The following is a 20,850-nucleotide window of genomic DNA, read 5'->3' as shown; positions in this document are numbered from 1 at the left end:
TAAGCTGCCTTGTACATAAGAGAATCAAAGTTCTCAAATGTATTGGCTTACCCCTATATTATCACCCGTAATTTTTGCTCTACCTGACCTATTGCTCGCCTTGGAATCTTGAGGATTGTACGGTGTTTTGATTGATGAAAGAGAAGCAGAAATGGCGACGCCTGTATGACAATTCTATTCTCTTATCTGCATTGTCTTGCTACGAGAATACAGGCTTGTTGTGGAACGTTACATTGTTCCTTAATTAGATAATTGACTAGGCCTAGTAGAGTAAAGTTAGCCTAACGATATTAGCTAGCACTTTTTCAATACTACGAAGGCATCAAAAAGTGTTCACCACGATCACCGCCTATACATGTTCTCCGTGAACATGTCAGAATTGATGATGTTTCACGTGGAAATCAGCTGTGCTCCCATTTTATGCTTTTTTCTCCTCACCCAGATATATCGCACAACTGATACGTTAATCTCTGGCGCATATCTTGCTGATTGTACCTTACACGTGGGGTTGTGAACATTCATTCATTCATTACATTCAGTACGCTTTAGCACCTATCTATAAAGCATGCATCATTTCCAATTGCCAAGACAAAAAGTGTCGGATATTTCGTTTGCGAGTGAGGTATGAGGGATTCTAGTTCATTACAAGACTTCTCCAGCATGGACATATACTATGGATATATTCGATTATATCAATATATATTATTGGGATGGCGAATGCGAGACCAAGGCTGGGCCTCCAAATTTTCTGATGTAATCTGTTCTCTGTGGATTCTGTTAAAAATCTTCTTCCTCAAAGGGTATATCGCCTTTTCTCAGTTTGGCGTAGTTTTACGTGATATCTGAAAGTTCCTTTCAAGATCACATTGATATCGTCAATCTCCATCCTACTGACGCAAGCCTATTTTGATTTCATATACTCGTGTTTTTCCACAGATGCAAGTATTGACTTCGCCTCTTGATTCGATAATTCGATAATGAAATACGCCGTGGAGATGAGTTTGTGAAAGACTTCGCTAAAAGCCTCGAGAGCAATCTGACATCAAGTCTCATTCAAGTCTCAATTTGTTATATTGAGCTATCATTCCGAAACATGCCACTTCATTAGGCTATCTTCCCTTCTCTTCTGTTTCTTTATATTCAGTGTCTATCGTACAATGTACATATTGCAATGCGCCATATTATGACGTTGGTGCTTCTTTACACCGTCTTGTGGCTATTGGTAGCTATTGGTGACTGTCCAGCTTTAATAACTGCTTCATATCGTTTCAGTACCTTTCTATTTTTTCATTAAATCGCAATCTATTCGTGTTTTCAAAATGCTGAAATACCAACATCTGATTATCATCAGTTCGCTCCTGCATCACATATTGCCAAGCATGTCCTAGCGACACGAGCCTACAGCCTTGATTCCACCCGCTTATGTTTTCCATCGTTTGTGATGATGATTTTGCATGAGTTGACTTGACCTATTGATTCAATAGACCTCATTTTAATCGCTCGATTAAAATTGGGGCAGTCATGTAATGAACTAGAACCCCTCATGGAGAACATGTATTGGTGGTGATTATGGTATTCACTTTGCGATGTCTTCCTACCATCGATGAAGTGCCTCAGTTTTCTGACGCTGAAGTTATTATCTTCCCAGTTTATAACCTGGTATATAGCTGACCGAACGCCCCTGCTTCGATCGAGGTGTAGTTATCATCGCGCGTGCTGTAGGGTCAGTCACACGGTTCGGAAAGATGCTGAAAATCATATGTTCGTGTACGCTTCTATAATCGTTAGCTTAGCGATAATGGTTGATTGATTGAGATGACCCTATAATATCGACTGAATAGGCTACACCACTGTGTTGACCTGATGCTCAATTTGTTTAACCTTTTGGAAAAAAGTGATTTCACTTTTTGGAAGTCGAGTTGAATTACCAAACATGTGTCAATGTTTTCACTGCATTTTTTGCTAACTGAAAGATCAGCCACAAAAACCTCACTGCAACAGTTGTTTACAGTATAGTTCGTGAATATTTGATTGATCAGTAATGGATATACCTAAAAGAACGCGGAGTCGGAGAAGAAAACAGGCTTATGAAATTTACCTTGGTGAAATTCAAGCTGAGGTGGCAAGAGGACCCTCTGATAGCTTGGAACAGGCTGAGGGGCAAATTCAAGCTGAGATCGCAAGAGGACCCTCTAATAGCTTGGAACAGGCTGAGAGGCATCGTGATAGCTCAGTTCGATGTGGTTACCCTGATGAATATGATACACAATGGAACCCCACTACTCGTCATGATCATTCCAATGATGGTGTCTTTCAAGTTACCAGTACTTCACATATTGATGCCAATACGTTTACTCAAATGGATGATGTTGCAGACTGGTCTAGTTCAGAAGAGGAGTCACCTGATGGTCGAAAAGTTGGTAATTTATCCGCACTACTTCGGGACTGGGCATGTAAGCATAATATAACTCATTGTGCATTTCGTGAATTGCTGATGATACTCCGCATTCACACTCAATCAGATTTGCCAAAGGATCCCCGAACGTTGCTGAAAACAATGAGAACGGACGACTATGAAATTAAAAATGTGTCAGGAGGTTTATATGATTACATAGGCCTGCAAAAGGCTATTGAAGGAGCAGTACTGAGGAGGAGCATACAGCAAATCACCATTGATGTTAACGTGGATGGAATACCTCTTTTCAAAAGTGCAAGATCATCCCTTTGGCCCATTCTTGCTCAAGTGAAAGAGTTGAAAGGATTCGATCCATTTGTCGTGGCCATATTTTATGGACCCGGAAAGCCATCATCAGTAGCAGAATATTTAAAAGACTTTGTCGAAGAAATGCAAGATCTTATGGTTAATGGAATGACGATTCAGGAAAAGACATATCAGGTGGCAATCAATGCTGTTATATGTGACTCACAAGCACGAAGTTTTATCAAAGGAATAAAGGGGCATAGTGGGTACAGCTCATGTGAGCGTTGCATACAAGAAGGCGAATTTGAAGGTAGAATGATCTTTCCAGAACTTCATGCAACACTCCGCACTGACGAATCCTTCTGCACGATGGAAGATGAAAACCACCATCTGCACCAATCGCCTTTGGTGGAACTCGGTATCGGCATGGTGTCGCAGGTTGTTTTGGACTATCAGCATTTGATATGCTTGGGCGTTGTACGGAAAATACTGTATTATTGGGTATTTCCACCCGGCCCGTTGACAGTCAGACTGCATGCCAGGGATATCAGGAAGATTTCCGATACGCTGTTGAGTTTAAGGCCACATTTATCACAGGAATTTTCTCGGAAGCCAAGATCGCTCCTTGAATCAAAGTTGTGGAAAGCAACGGAATTTCGCCAATTCCTCCTATATACTGGTCCAGTATGTCTCAAGGGAATTTTGAAAAAGAAAGTATATAGAAATTTCCTGCTTTTGTCGGTTTGCATTCGGTGCTTACTACATGACAACGCGTATGGTTTGGACTATGACTACATCGAGTGCCTTCTAAAGATTTTTGTTCAAGAATTTTCCTGCATATATGGAAAGGAGTCATTGGTTTATAACGTTCACAGCGTAATCCATCTTGTTGCTGATGCGAAGCGCTATGGGTCATTACAAAACGTATCCTGCTTTCCTTTTGAATCCATGCTTGGAAAGTTGAAGGGCTTGGTTCGGAGCTCGCGCAATCCAATTGCCCAAATTCTTCGTAGGATTAATGAGAAAGAAAACTCTGAGAGGGAATGTGAGCCTGGGCATGATGAAGCATTGACTCCTCAGTTTTGTCAAGAGTACTATTCTGGACCCAAATCTGAGGGCCAGAGACAATTCCGTCGGTTTCGATCTGATGCTCTGTCCTTTTCCTTGAATGAAGGGGACAATTGTGTGAATATTCATAACAAAATATGTATGATTCAGAATATTTTGCAAAATTCCTCCGGAGGCTCCAGTGGTTCAGTAGTATATCAAATATTTCGACATTCTGAGAAATTCTTCGACCGTCCGTTTGATTCGACCTTGATTGGGATTAAACGGGTAAACCGTTTATCATCAAATCTGCATACCGCGAGTATAACAGATATCAGTCACAAGCTGGTAGTCTTGCCTGATGCAAATGATGTCAATGATGCGTACGTGGTTTTCCCTTTGATTCATCAATCCATATGATATGTGTGCGCTAAAAGTATTTAAAAAATCTGATCTTCAATTATAGGCCCAACACCTAATCATTTCTTGCCACGCGGTAGTGTCGTACCCACCTCATATATAGGTTTTCCCTGTGACAGTATTGACAACATGCATCTTGTTGTTTTTGACAGATCCATAATCGTAATGTCGAAGAAAGTATATTGTGTGGTTGAATTCCTAGACAGCAAGGACAAGGTGTCGGCAGCTGTCGTGCCAAAGACATGGCTTGGAAAAAATGGCCGATGCTCCTGGCCCTCGAAAATGTCATCTAACAAAATTGACAAGTTGCTGAAAAAGTTCAGAGATCCTGAAAAAACCTGGGCATTGCATGCCGTTAAAATTTTGGCCGAAACTAGTATGTTTCGTACGCGTATTGGATAGACCTATCCTTGCGTATTACTGTATTACTTATTATTTCCTAGATGACTATGCAGAGGCAAACAAGAAATTGCAAAGATCTCTGAGGCAGACGGATTGCGAGCTTTCGGAATCTGCTGGAGCACTTCCAGCTAAACGGAAGTAAAGCAAAATACTCTTAAAAGTCTTCTCTATGGAATGGAACTTCAAAATATGACTAATGATAACACAGGTCTACAAATTTCAAACAAACAAAAAAATGGTGGTGATAAGTCTTTCTCCTTTTTTCGACTTTTGAAAATATATATCGACACAGCGTTTTCAGATGGTGGCAGTTTTCATCTTTATACATCATTAATGGTCAAAAAATTGTGTCTAATAACTCCATACTTCAGTTATTTCCTACCGTTATCATGGAATGTCTGCCCTGCATACTTAGTCGGTCAATATCCCATTTTTGTTTCAGAGTGATCCCTTCTCGGAAGAGAAGATTGATAGAAGAGACAAGCAGTGACACCGATGATGATGATAGCCCGATCATATGTCCACCACCTGTGTGGCGGCCAAATAATTCTAAGAAGTCAGGTACAGATCAAATCAATTATCCAATTTCTGATTCTGTAACTTGATGGCTAGCACAATGCTTTATCATTTTTCAGCAAAAAAGTATTGCTACTTGGAGGGGCAACATAGTCAGTCCCTCGGTGACAGGGAAGATGATCCTAGTGAGGAAGTACCCGCATCATTCACCAAGTCTCGCTGTTCGGACAGGCAATACAATGAACCTGATCGGTTTCTCGACAACACTGATATTGATAGTGGTGAAGAAGTGCCCTCCTCAGTTATATCCTCAACAAATCAATACAATCCTGGTGTGTATTGTATTGATATTCAGCAGATGCATAATATTAAAAAATATTATTTTATGCTACAGTTATATCGGCTGAATCGAAAACCATGGGTCGCAGATTGGTGAATCTTCAATCGGACGTCAATCGAATGTCGCGTAGCATCCAGAGAATAGAACATTTCATGGAGCTGATTCTGCCATACTTCAACGCGTCTATGACATCAGAACTACCTTCAGTGTTTCCAATACAAGACGGTGAAAAACTACAGAATTTGGATCAGCTTTTTGCAAGGGAGCCGGGAGTTTTCGAACGGATGGTAAACTTTTGCTTTTGCAAACAAAGATCTGTACTAACTCGTACGTTCGTACAGGTGAAGACTCTGGCTAATATTGGTGGCGATACTTCCGATGACTTCATGAGACGGGTAATGCCGAGATTATTGCAGAACGAATTCGCAAATCGCTGCAGCGTTTTCGGACGAAATGATAAATTTAAGCTGAAGAACACAATCATTTTTAAAGGGGTTTTTGGTAATACCCGAGTAATTTTTATGTCTTTTAATCGGTTATGAATTGATTTACCTTCGACAGCTGCAGTCAAGATGAACATCAACACAAAAGATTGCACCGAAAAATATATTGAACGTGCCATGCGAAAGTGGATCACCAATTCAAGAGATCGTGCCGGTGGTTCAAGATTCATGACAAAGAAGAATTCATACCCAGGAGCGACACAGGATTGCAATCGTCTTCAACCAGAAATAGAAAAAAGCAACGCAGAATGATATCAATCATTTCATAAAATTGAGCACTCATCTGGCCGCTTCGGTGCTAGGACATACTGACAGTGGTGGTCAGTAACAAGTATTTTACTCTTTCAAAACGACGGATTATGTGTACTTGATTCGATTATCAATTTTTTTGATATTTCTACTTGAACAGTTTTTCATAGTGGTTGAAAATTTCAAGTAGTTTTGGTATACGTTCACACCAATTCTAGGTGTTGAATGACCACTTAGTGTGTGTCAAATCAGCATAAACATGTCAAATAGCTATAGCAGAACTTCTTGAATGTATTTTCAAGTATTGTACCAGTCAATTTATGGTGTCACTAGTCATTTTTGTTTGGTCGCTCGCGAAGAAACATCTTGTGATTTGAAAGTATGCGCCACCTCTGAGTGAGTATGAACGATTGAACATTATCGTTTTTGAAAAATGACTTTTTTTAAACAATTTCACTGGCTACTCGATCAAATTGTTAATTTGGCTAAGAAACTCTCAACATCATATACGGCTCCATTTGAAACAGTGGAACTGGAAGCGTAGTTAATAGTTGGTATCTATGGTGACCACCTAACAGTTTCATAAAGCAGACAGAATAATTGGAAAGAAATATTATTTAGATATTATATAGTCAATCCAAAACTTTCTCCTGTAGCAATGCGATTACAGGTAGGAATTGAACCAAATTTGGTATGCAGCCAACTAACAATTTATCAAGTAGCCATTGAAATTTTAAAAAGAATTAATAAACAGCCCTGTTAGACTTGTGCACCACTGCTAGTCTATTGTATTTGTACATTTTCGTTAGTTTTGTTTATTATTTGCAATCTGTGAATTTACCAGACAGACTTGGACAACTAAAACATTTTCAGCTTTTCCAAATTAGATTAGGATTCGTCCTACAGTTTTTTTCCAAACCACATTAAAAATTGAATGTCGCTCCAAATTATATTCGATTGCTATAGTTGTCCAAGTCTGGTTCCAGATAACTGTGCAAGCCTGTCATCTTCGTTTGTTTGCAATATGCCAATTTTGGTATTTTCGTTTGTACGTTTGCAATATACCAATGTTCCAGGTAACTGTGGGAGCCTTTTTCTTATTAATATGGGTTCCCTGGTATGTAAGTGATAGATGATGGTTCATGGGATATGATTAGATCAGTTACGACTGTAGTGGGTGGATTGAGGTCTAAGCGTGGGATCCCCACATAAATGAATGGGTAACCCACATGGTGCCACAGAAAATACCTCTGTAATATGGGGCCAAAAAGGTACGGGTACCGATTGGTTTCCCCACTTGGTACCCGGACCTCGTCCCATTTTAATACCTTCCGGTACCCAAGTAGTCGTGCTACCTGGGTTACTAGTGATCACTCAATAACGAGAGTATTAGGGTTTGTACGGCACTCAGCCAGTATTCATAAATACTTTTGGGAAATCGAAGTGAGACACTCACTCGGTATTTACGTCACTCAGCAACTATATAGAATCTCAAATGTTATAATAGACAAAATCACCAGCTCTTAATGTCGTGCAATATATACTATGGTTTACCAATGATTTAAATTTCGATTGCATGTAAAACAAACTGTCCTGAATGCAAAGCCAAGAGGCATTTAATTAAAAAAAAATACATTGATCGCTGTGCTAAAAATACTCAGGGCCTGCAATATTGAGAGCACTCATAGCACGATCCACTTCTAGGCTTTTTTAACAAACCACTACCGCTGATCTGGTGAATAAATAGGAGCATAGCCCTAGATAAATCTGTAACACTTGGCTGGGAATTCGGGAGTCGACCTCGGTCAGCATCGAACCCGCAACCAATTGGTGTTGCAGCCGTGGATCATACCATTATGCTATCTCGTCATGGCGATTCAGCTTAGAGCAGGGTTGTCAAACTCAAATCGCGACGCTGGTCGGATTCAAACCTTCAAATCTGTCACGGGCCGGACCATCAGACAACTCAGTTCAAAATTTTGCCACATGTCTTTATTTTTCACTTGAATATTTTAGTATCGATCATATACACATAATAGTACATTAAATCAGATCACGGATCATGGTGTTTATATTCTAGCAACGACTTTATTCGCGAACAATGGAATTGGCAAAAATGCGATGCTTTGCCTGTTGAGTAAAGTTATGGAGCGCTAAATCAGTGACGATTAGGTTGGCGTATTTTTATGCTCCCTTTTTAGTCGTTTGTTTGTTTGATTTGTGGTATTCATGGTGTTTGTCGACTACTATGGTCATTTACACCAGGCCAATGTGCTTCATTTAAATTTCGTAGCTGCTGACCTGCAGCACAGCCCACTCATAGGTTTTTATAAGACGCCGCTTACGCGGCAGACTGGGACCACTAGAAATTGTTTAGCTTTTCCGAATTAGATTAGAATTAAAATCGGAGCTATACAATTTTTCCAAATTAGATTACAAATACGATTGGAATTTGGCTACTGAATTCGGAAAAACTTAGAAATCGAATGAAATTCTGAATGAGAAATAAATACAGCTAAAAGTTCAGTTCATATCCAATCACAGTGGAGTCTCATAACAAAGAGATTGGTTAACGTCTGTATATCAAGCTTTGCTCATTTTGCACTATACCGGGGGTCATCAACACGTGGCCCGCGAGGTTGCATTTTGCGGCCGGCGACCTGATCTGTGAATTTGGAAGAACTTGAATAAAGCATTGGAAATGCGAAAATTGATTTCAATTTCAAATTATTATTGTTGTTGTTGTAAATAAACCTATTCGTCTGTCCTCAACAACACTATTCCTCGTTATAGCGGAAATGGCTTCAACGATGGCAACAGCATTGCATCGATGGAGAGTAAGCTGGTATTAATAGGCATGTTGCCATGACGTACAATGGACCCGACACCGCCAAGCCCAAGACCAAGACGCTTAGAAAACGGCCCTGGGCGTCCCCACAATCAATCTTTAGGATGAGATAGTCTCTCACCTAGCAACATGTCCCCAATATCGATTCATTTGTAGCTGACCTCACTGCGTATGCAGTGCCGAACGAAAACCCCAAATTGATCAGGTGAAGTCGAGCTTCGAAAATCGTCAGCAAAAGACACTGACTAGGACACATGAAAACGAGATAGATATCGATGATGAATGGACGCGTGACTGGAAGTAGTCCAAAAACAGTTCCAAAGGCAAAGATCAATGAAAATTGCAACATTCATTATCATGGCGCAAATAACATGATTAGGCGATACGCGTCACAATTGTTCAGGAAAACAATCTAACAAGCTACTATATGTCAGTATGGCTATTATTCGTCGCACAACAACTACTAATTTTTACGGTGTAAGTAATGCGATGGCGGCTTGGCTGTGGATTTCCATGGTCGAGAGGGACTCGCTGAAACATGCCGCGGTCAAATAGGCATTTTCAGGAAAACAATAAATTAGATTAGAATTGAAATTACAGCATAAGAAAAATTCGCAAATTAGATTAAAATCAGAATTAGAATTCTAAGAAGAGCATAGAAACATTTTATAAATTAGATTAGAATTAGATGACTGCTATTCCGCTCTAATTTAGTGAAATTAGACAACTATAATTATCTAGTTGTCCAAGTCTGTTACGCGGATGAGATGGGGAGGAGGAGCGTAGATAACTTCCAGCACTTAAGTAGGAATTCTACAGAGTCAAAATTGGTCGGACACGAACCAGCAACCCATAGGTGACGCAGCAGTGGATTATACCACTACGTTATCCAGCCACTCTTTTTTAGTCGTAACCGGGTGTTGGGCGCTGGTAAGAATACAAAAGATTAAACCGTAAACTCGGACGTTGGAATTGGGTTCGGTGAATAGACTTCGATGCATTTGGTGGCTTATGCAACAGCCGCCACGCCATAATAGGCACCGGGGGTATTGTACTGTCGAAGATGAGCATGAGCAGTTTCTGAAGCTGGAGGAGACGAAATATTAACAATATTATTCTTTTTCATTATATTATATATCAAGATATCAGTATCGGGCGACATGGTGTATTATAGTTTCGACATAATAAACGAATTGTATAATTGCTACATCAATCTATTTATATAGGGTTCCTCTATGTTAAGACTGCAATAAAGAATACGGTATGGTTTCTGATTTTTTTGAAGAATTGCACCCCCATCACAAGGCACTGAAAAGTCATAGATGTTGATTCTCGACATATGATTGTGAATTCCAACAAACGGGTTGTTTGATGAACAGATTTCAGATATCAAAATTGCTAGGGTTCATTCGATCAATATGGGTCTGTTTTATATATTTTCGAATTTAGAATTTCATAGCTGATAAATTCAGGTTTGCACATCGATACTCTTGACTTGAAGTTTGGATAAATATCAATTTAAGACATACAATTGTGGAAGCGACGGGTTAGCTATACTGCTCGAGCATAGACGTAAATAGGTAATTAAGCGACAATCGATCACATTGCAGTGGCCTTTAATTTTTGTCAGGTTATTAACTCACAGTGCAATCACACGCATATCGAATCAATCAATGCACTGTTCTTTCGTATATTTTGCTTACAACTGGTAGAGTATACAATGATTTCTAATATGAATGATAAACTGCGCGTTTTGTTTGTAACCTTCCTATCTTATTCAAGTCTCCTCTTAGCGAAAAGAGTTTGCATTCACACCCAAAGGGCGAAAAGAGTGGTAGAAGAAAACAGGACCTAACTCAGAATTATATCGCGGTCATAACTCCTACTTGCCTACGTACATGCAAAATTTGAATTAAAATGTTGTACTCGATTCATACCGCGATATAAGTTTAAGGTGGGTTCTGGCTTCGTGTGCCATTGGTGTATATTCACACCCATATAGCAGGGGTGGTACGCGGGTTCGAAAACATACTCTATAGTTCAGTGGTCGGGAACCTATGGCTCGCTAGCCATATATGGATGGCTCTTTTGGGCATAATATATGGCTCTCTGCGAAATTTTTATATTTGTGAATAATTTATCTATATTGCAGTATCTTGTTATTAAATCTTCTACACGGCCAGTATAGTTATTCTTTTTGCAGTATAAACATGTCTTTAAGAGGTTAATACAGTGGCGTGTTAAAGGTTAGGGGCTCGGGGCCTCTTTTCAAAATCCTCTAATTTAAGTTACTGTCAAGCCGGCAACCAATAGTGATATACATGATCTAAGCCAGGGTCTGAAACAGGAGGGCCGCAAGTTCATTGAGTGCGGCTTGCGTCGAAATTTTGGATTTCCGAGAAATTGATGACAATGAAATGCTACATTTCCTTTTTTCAGATTTGAGAAGTTATCATTCACTTTAAATTTGCTCGAAAAATATAAAATTACTGATCAAATTTCGCTATATATGGCATCACTTTCAAACGGTACCATGCGGTGGACGATCTGCTATTCCATTATGATAAACATGGCGACCTTTCGCAGAATTACTCGGAATGACTCGTGGACAGGATGAAAATGACTCCAGTTAACTCCGATTTACTCGGAACTTCGTGACATGGTTATAACATGGACATAAAAATTATTATTCGCGTGTCCAGGTGGATAGTAATAGATGATAAGCTCGTGACATGGTATTTCGCTAACTACGCAAGTTGTTATAGCAACATTAAGCATTCTGTTGCCACCTCAATGTGTAGTCAGTTGCATCTTTGAACCCTTTATCGAATTCGTGCCACGTATAAATTGCTAAAATAAATAGTAAATCACAATGTCACGATATTTGCGGAATCTCAGTCTGCTATTTCGGTTAACCATCAGTCATAAAATTTCACCTCGTCAAATGCGACATACTTAAAAATACGTTGAATCCCCATATTGACGCTGTGGCCTGCGGGGTGATCAATAACTAGGAAATTGGATCCCGAGTACATATGAGTCAAGCATAACACTAAATCGATTTTCTTCACTCAGTCGGCTAGATTTATACCATGAGGTATTATCATATAATACAGAGGTCTCAAACACGCGGCCCGCCAGAGCATTTTGTGCGTCCCGCGACGACATTTTGGGTTTTTAATAATTTGACGATATATATGAATCACATATGTCTTCTCAAGTTATAAAGTTGAAAATTGCCTCTTAAATTGCTTTCCAGGGACAAACTTGATAGCTTCATACTCCCCTTTCATCTTGGTAGAATGACCGATTGGTACAAGATAAATTATATTACCATTGTGCAAAAGTACATTTTTTAGGTTTGACAATTTTTTTATAACGAAGCAGGGTTGTAATGACTCGAGTCAATCTGTGTATTGACTCGACTTGGACTCGAGTCATTGCGCATGACTCGAACCAAGTCGTTGACTCGAGACTCAGACGGCCAAGACCGCCATTTCATTGTAATTCCGAAGCCAACACACTATTAGGTTTTCGTCTGTTAGTACTGGTACTTGAATATGCGACCAGAAACTGCTGAAATTGAGGTAAACTGGTATATTATAAATGCGAAACATCTGATATCACCAAACAGAAGTATAAAAAGTGAGTTTACCAAGACTTAAACTGAAAACTGAGCAGTCTACAATGACTTTGACTGGGACTCGAGTCATAAGTCCATGACTCGGACTCGACCCTCTGCTCGCTGACTTGGACTCGGACTTGACTCGGTGGTGAATTGAAATGACTCGACTTGACTCGAGTCAAAACCATAAAAGTGGGATTGACTTGTGGCTCGGAGCCTTGTGACTTGGTCACAACCCTGTAACAAAGTTCTCGCATCGGGTCATGTTAGTGTTGATGGTATAACTGAGAACGACATGGATGTTCATCATAATCGATTGTATATTTGTGTGCGGTATAAAATTAAAAATTCTAAGATTTACTTCCTACCAATTGAAAAGTTTTAGGTTAAATACAGTTATTTGAAGCTCTCTTTTAGGGGTTAAAATATCTTCTTTTCTGGTGTCAATCTGGCAAAACATTTGCGATATTCGTAATCAGCAACCTCGAAATCCCACGTAAAGAATGAGCATTAGGTCACACTGCGTGTAAGCTAGATTCCTCTCTTATTGTTCGACATAGCTCCCTCCGTCATAATTTACATTTTACGAGCAGCAATAGAAAGGAGACCTGTGTGGGCTGAAATGCTCACTTTCCGGTCTAAAATCGCATATTTTGTATTGCCGCATATTTCGCCATTAATTCGCAATAAACCAGTAATGTCATGCCAAAGCTACAAATTATCTTCTCAATTGCACAATTAATCGTTTTGCTAGCAGTAATTCGCATGCTCCAAGCCAGAGGTCTCACACACGGGAATTGCGAATTCTCTGTTATTGTTCTACATAGCTCCCTCCGTCATAATTTACATTTTACAAGTAATCTTAGAGAACTTACCTGTGTGGGTTGAAATGCTCACTTTTGGGTCTAATATCTTAAATTTTGTATTGTCGAATATTTCGCGATTAATTCGCAATACACCGGTCACGTCATGCCAAATCTGAAAATTCTTTTCTCTATTTACACCAGCAATAGTTTTGATAGTAGTAATCCGCATGCTCTAAGCCTGGGTACCAAACACGCGAACCGCGAGGACATTTTTCGCAGCCACGTGAAAACGTTGGTTTTCCAAGTAAGCTATACTTGGCATTAGTTATGTGCAACATTACTTTTGTCAGATTTCAGAAGTTATCATTCACTTCAAATTTGCTCAAAAATCATAAAATTACTGAGCAAACTTCGCTCTATGGCATCACTTTCAAACGGTACCATGCGGTGGAAGATCTGATATTCCATGGAATAGCCTTATCATGATGATGAAGCATGATCCATGATTTGAGACTGAAAAATGTGACTTGGAATTTCAGGTGACCTCTCGTAGAGTTACTTGAAATGACTCGGTGACAGGATGAAAATGACTCGAGTTGCCTCCGAGTAAGTCAGAACGTCGTGACATTGTTATAACCATGGACGGAAAAATTATTATTCGCGTGTCCCGGGGTTCGTAATAGATGATAAGCTCGTGACATGATATTTCGCTATCGAAGCAAGTTGTTATCACATGGTTGAGCATTCTGTTACAACCTTAATGTGTAGTCAGTTGCATCTTTGAACCCTTTATCCGAATCTTTATCGCCGATTTAAGATGGTAATACCGTAGTGCTACGCTCCACCGCTGTGACACTAGTGAAGTTGAATGCAACGCAATTTATTTTGACTTGGGCAATGACATAATCAATAGCCTATACTTGTCAATATGATACCCTAAATCTAGATTCGGCTATGATGCCTATTCCTCATGATTTTGACAAATGAGGCGTACTCCCAGACAAGTACAATGACAGTTCTAGTCAAATATTCATAAAGGTGGTTTTTATTCGTGCCACGTATAAATTGCTAAAAAAAATAGTAAATCACAATGTCACCATATTTGCGGAATCTCAGTCTGCTATTTCGGTTAACCTTCAGTCATACAATTTCACCGCGTCAAATGCGACATACTTAAAAATACATTGAATCCCCATATTGACGCTGTGGCCTGCGGGGTGATCAAAAACTAGGAAATTGGATCCCGAGTACACTTGAGTCAAGCATCAAACACTAAATCGATTTTCTTCACTCAGTCGGCTAGATTTATACCATGAGTTATTATCCTATAATAGATATTGATAATTGGCGTTCGCCGGTCGTTTCGTTACCAGCGTTTACAAAGACCTTGTTACATGTTGGCATTTTACAATGGGTTCCTATGAATACATGGTTTTGCGATTAGAGATGTAGCGACATGTAACGAAAAATACCGATCGCGAAATATTCCGGATGCAGCACAATACATATTACAGATTAATAAAATACTGGTATATATTGTCAATTGGTATTGAAATCGCTGGAAGATTGTATAAGTGTATATGCTTCGACACCATTATAAAAAAAAGTTTGAATGATTTGAATTTCAAGTGCATGAGAAACGAGCTCTCTTAAATGAAAAGCTTAGCTGGAATTCATTTGCAAGGGGTCGCCAACCTTTTTACTATTCACGGCTGCATTTCGATTAATGATGTAGCCTACGGCAGCATTCCAGGGGTTAGTCGCGATGAACAAGCTGGACGCCAACTACCCATATTAAGAGATCCATGTCCATTTCCGATGAGCTCCGGACTTATCTATATTATTTCATACCCGCTTACTACAGCACCCAAATTGCGAGTGGGTACGTTATGGGAACGGTTAAGATCGCGCGAAGTGCGAAAAACTTCCAGATTCACTAATTTTGTGTTACGAGTGGTGATATACGCTGTTATTTTGAATTCTCTACTAGTCCGGAATTTCCCGGACATGTCCGGAATTTCACTGAAAAATCTGCGTCCGGGAGGAATTTCTAAAATATGCCTAAATCTCCGGAATTTTGAAGGCTTGAAACAGGCTCAAAAGATTTTCGTAAATCAACATAAACAATATTATTTTCAAGCAGATTTATGCTGTTCAAAATTGTTCTTCGCGCCGCGCGCGAGTTAATGCAACGTATGATATTAGTATGGGCTCTAGGCACCACCCTCGCCAAAAATGCAATCAAAATAAATATAAATAACCATCATCTACTGAAATAAGTCTGGTTGTAAGCGCAATTATAAGCTAACGGTATATTCCTAGAGTTGGTTAAGGCCGATTGGATGCTTCAATCCCAGATAGTGGTTTCAAATCTTGGGGTCGTCCGCCTTTATCTGGTGATCGCGATGATGTTGGCCGTAATCAGCTTCCTAGGCCGTGAGTAAGTTTGGGCAAGCGGATTTTTTTTAGTAATCAGCTTATCAAGTTTCGAGCTTTGCCCCGGAACATTTTCAAGTGGGAAATGAGGTCGCGAGCATAAAAGGTTGGAAATCACCGGATGTACAACCTGCTGGTGCATTTTATAGTAGCCTAATATATCGAAGAATCAATATTATTGACCAAATTCATATAGTAAGTGGCCAGCAACTTACAGCGACTACCCTATGGTGGGCCCAAGATCAGTGCTTTTTGGGCGGAAGGGGGGGAATGTTGTTCCGGACCTGATTAAAACACATAAACAGATAGCCGTACCGACCTAACTGTATAGCAGGGCCCGTCAGATGATTTCATCCGGCCCGTGGAGTAATCTATTGCAAACCCTAGCAAGTAGCAATCACCAGAGCTCACATTACAGATGACCCAATTCATGACCTATGTTCCACTTCATTCCTATATAGGGTATACAGTCGATGGGCAATGCTTTGCTAGTGTGACGTCATATTGACGGTCAATGTGTGACACCTCGTTTTAAAATCCGCTAGTGGGCGCTGAAGAGTGTCCGGAATTCGCTTCACAAAAATATGGCAACCCTATACTAGTTGCTGACGATTACCCCTGACGAGTGTCAGCCGAAAATATTCGGGTTCATTGCAATATGAATATACTATTCAATTGTATATTGAAGTTATGTACCTCCAAGAAGCTGTTCAGATTCAATAATGAATTTCGTCATTAATTTTAATAGTTTCACATATTCCTATCAAGCATGAATCCTTTCTCAGCCAATGTGACCCCATTCACCGGTAGAGTTGACTAAGGGGTATCTTCGAAAACTGAGGGCAAGTTATATACAAAGATGCATCATGCTGTGGGCCAATTGTTATTAGTCACTTTATTGCATGCTGTTATTTCTTGACCTCCCAATAAGACAATCATTGATCGACATAGCTCTCTCCACCCTAATTTATAAGCAACCTAAAAGTATGAAAATGTGCTCAATTTTAGGCCAAAAATCCTAAATTTAACCTTGGCCCTATTCTGCCGATTACGTCGCAGTAGATCAGGGACTACATACCAAAACTGCACATTACTTTCTGCATTTCCACCAGCCACAATGTTTCTGGAATTCCCGAATTCCAAGCCATGACAACAGGTGCATGGAACCGTATCAACAAACACTGGAACTATTTTTCTCACTCTTTTAGACTCGTCGGCTAGATTTCTGTCCTCAATATTCCTATATTGATAATATCTACATTGTCGCGCCGTTACCAATTTTAAAAATATATATAAGGTTCTCAGTGTTTCAAAATACTAAACGCGTTCAATATTCGAATACCCTCCAACGAGTCGCCGACCTCAGTACGATTGCAGTGACCGAAAAAGCCCAGAAAGTACTGTGAGCCGAGCTGGAAAGTCGGCAGCAAAGATCCGATTAATGAATGCGTACGGAAGAGAGAGAATGATTCGTGGAAGACAGAACAAGAAAAGTCGCCAAGAAAAATGCATTGAACTGTTGAAATTGCCATTATATAAGCCTCATAAGGCTATAAGCACCACTGTCGTATCTTATCAATACAATACAATACCTCCGACGAGTATTGGTAAACGATAGAATAAATTCTGAACGATTTTATGCTGCATGGTTTTTGAGGCAAAGTAGGATGACGAACAATTCTGAATCCTTTGGGGCGTGTCCTCTTGGATATTACGGATTGTTCATGATGACGCACCTGTATATTTTGATCCCGACATCCGTTCAATACTCCTTGCAACTTAGTCTTGGTGAGACAACAATTTTGGAGCACCAATTCCTTGCAATCTGACAGCTTCATAATGTGAACGAGTATTTCATATCCATCTTCATTCATTGAGCTGTCGATGATATTGAGCTTTTGCAACTAAAATGATAAAATCTCGTATAACATTACTTTTATTAGGCTTCGAAAATGAAATCGAATTTTCTGTCAGTAAACTGTAAAAGACTATTAGTATTACATTACTGTGAGACGATTGCTTCGCCATCATTTCAAGTGAAATAATATTGCAATTGTGAAACGAATCGAGAATTGATCCTCGAATCGTTTAATGTTCCATAGATATTTGTAAAATTATCTACGAGCTAGTTCCCTGACATTATTTGGAAACTCTGTCTTCTGAGTAACAAATATATGGGGCCGATTTCGACGTAGAATTCTATTCACTGGGATGATAACAATCTCTGCATCTTTCAAAAAGTTGTCGCCACTAATATATCGGCATGTAAATCTGTCCGATTGAATCCACGGAGACGGCAGGTCTACTGTGTTTGGCAGCTTTAAAGCATACCTTTATGTAGTTTTTATGATTACTAATTTACTAGTGATCACTTGATAACGACAGTATTAAGGTTTGTACGGCACTCAGCCAGTACCCATAAACACTTTTGGGAAATCGAAATGAGTCACTCGGTCTTTACGTCACTTAGCAACTATATAGAACAGAGGTCTCAAACACGCGGCCCGCCAGAGCATTTCGTGCGGCCCGCGACGACGTTTCAGATTTTCATTAATTTTACAACATATAAGTGCCACTTATATCTTTTCAAGTTGTAAAGGGCAAATTCCTTCTTAAATTGCTCCGATAGCCTAAAACTATTCATCCAACTTCACTATCCGTGACCATGCAGTAGAGATTCCCTATTTCGGAACATTTCCAATTCATGATGATGATGATAAACCCTGACCCTTAGACGATAGTAGTTTACAGCACTATGCTTGGACGATTCGTGACTGAAATTTTTGAGTTAGACTTGGACGCGACCTTTATTAGAAGTACTAAGACTCGGGCTGACTCGATGGCAAAATGAAAATGACCGGAGTGGATTCGGATGGACTCGGAAATCCGTGAATTGGTTAGAGCCATAGACGCAACAAACTATTGGCGTGTCATGAGAATAGTAATAGATCAGAAGGTTGCAGCTTGGCATTTCGCTAACTAAGCAATTAGTTATGGCAACCATTTGCAATCTGTTAGTTACATCTTGGGTCGCTAAACCATGTTATTAATGCCACTTGAAGGTACCGAGTAAACCATAGTGGTACGCTCCAACGATGTAACGATGTTGTTTGGCGCCGATATTTCTATAACTATGACACTTTCATTAATATATTATATTGTTATTTTTCTACTCCAATATTCGAAAGTATTTGACCATGAGCTCATCAGGAGGATACCCGGATCCTGGATTGGGCTATACTGCTAAACCCCAAATGCTGTGATAGCAGATCAATCTCTATTATCAATCTGTTAAATTCAAAATATTCACAGTAGCTGCAAAATTATAACGTGATAGCTTTTACGATAACATTATATAATTGTCCTCTCACATGGCGTCTATATCTTATAATTAATATACATCAGATACAACAACACTTCTATTCAAATAGTTATAAATGTGATAATTTTTTTTCATGCCAGGCCTAAATTGATACAAGAGTAAATCCCATTTTCGTGATGAGTGTTGAATGTCAGCCTGTTGGATTGGCTCACTTTCAATACGACAATTTCATCCTGTCAAACACGGCCTACATTGAAAGACATGGAATACCCCTGTTGATGCTGCGGCCTGCGGCGTCGTCAAAACTGGAAAATTGGCCCGCGAGCACATTTGAGTTTGAGACTTCTGATATAGAATCTCAAATGTTATAATAGACAAAATCACCAGCTTTTAATGTCGTGCAATATATACTTTGTTTTACCAATGATTTGAATTTCGATTGGATGTAAAACTAACTGTCCTGAATGCAAAGCCACTAGGCATTTAATTTTAAAAATATACATTTATCGTTGTGCAGAAAATACTCGGGGCCTGCAATATTGAGAGCACTCATAGCACGGTCCACTTCTAGGCTTTTTTTAAGAAACCGCAAGAATAGGAGCCCAGCACCTCTAAAACTTGGCTGGGAATTCTGGAGTCGACCTCGGTCAGACTCGAACCCGCAACCAATTGGTGTTGCAGCCGTGGATCATACAAGTATGCTATCTGGTCATGGCGATTCAGCTTAGAGCAGGGTTTTCAAACTCAAATGGCGACGCGGGTCGGATTCAAACCTTCAAATCTGTCACTGGCCGGACTATCAGTCAACTCTGTTCAAAATTTTGCCACCTGTCCTTACTTTTCACTTGAATACTTTATTATCAATCATATATACATAATAGTACATTAAATCATATCACGGATCATAGTGTTTTTATTCTAGCAACGACTTTATTCGCGAACAATGGAATTGGCCAAATGCGATGATTTGCCTGTTGAGTACAGTTATGGAGCGCTAAATCAGTGACACTAACGACGATATAAGTTGACGCATTTCTATGCTCCCTTTTTAGTCGTTTCTTTGTTTGATTTGAGGTATTCATAAGGTTTGTCAAATACTATGGTGATTTACACCAGGCCAATGTGCTTCATTTAAATTCCATAGCTGCTGACTTGCTGCACGGTCCACTCATGCTTTTATGAGACACCATTTACGCGGCAGACTTGGACAACTAAGAATTTTTTAGCTTTTCCGAATTATATACGGCTTTTTTCGAAATTAGAATAGAATTAGCATCAGAATTTGGCTACTGAATTCGGAAAAACTTTGAAATTGAATGAAATTCTGAATGTTAAATGCAGCAAAAAAGTCCAGTTCATATCCAATCACAGTGGAGTCTCATAACAAAGAGATTGGTTAGCGTCTGTATATCAAGCTTTGCTCATTTTGCACTATACCAGGGGTCATCAACACGTGGCCCGTGAGGCTGCATGTTGAGGGTGGCGATCTGATCTGTGAATTTGAAAGAATGCGAATAAAGTATTTTGAAATGCGAAAATTGATTTCAATTTCAAATTATTGTTGTTGCTGTTTGAAATAAACCTATTCGTCTGTGCGCGACAACACTATTATTCCTCGCTATAGCGGAAATGGCT

The 20,850-nt window shown here is 39.6% G+C and overlaps 3 protein-coding genes across 3 annotated transcripts in view; 2 read left to right on the top strand and 1 right to left on the bottom strand.

Annotated features, from left to right (window-relative positions):
• LOC145435464 (uncharacterized) overlaps nt 1-20,850 on the bottom strand; it is a 440,390-nt gene that overhangs the window by 57,832 nt on the left and 361,708 nt on the right. The window lies entirely within an intron of this gene.
• Nucleotides 1,525-4,173, top strand: LOC145435499 (uncharacterized). The gene has a single exon (XM_080312779.1). The coding sequence runs from the start codon at nt 2,042-2,044 to the stop codon at nt 4,166-4,168; it is 2,127 nt and encodes a 708-aa protein (XP_080168905.1). The 5' UTR covers nt 1,525-2,041; the 3' UTR covers nt 4,169-4,173.
• LOC145435501 (uncharacterized) lies at nt 4,298-5,991 on the top strand. Its single transcript, XM_080312780.1, has 6 exons — nt 4,298-4,544; nt 4,612-4,708; nt 5,013-5,131; nt 5,206-5,418; nt 5,481-5,713; nt 5,768-5,991. The coding sequence occupies exons 1-6, from the start codon at nt 4,298-4,300 to the stop codon at nt 5,966-5,968; spliced, it is 1,110 nt and encodes a 369-aa protein (XP_080168906.1). The 3' UTR covers nt 5,969-5,991.

The sequence above is a fragment of the Botryllus schlosseri genome, chromosome 3, assembly GCF_051294905.1.
Source record: "Botryllus schlosseri isolate E-star chromosome 3, Bs_hap1, whole genome shotgun sequence".
Lineage (NCBI taxonomy): Eukaryota > Metazoa > Chordata > Ascidiacea > Stolidobranchia > Styelidae > Botryllus > Botryllus schlosseri.
The sequence above is the reverse complement of the archived record's forward strand: the minus strand, read 5'-3'. Positions and strand labels throughout refer to the sequence as shown.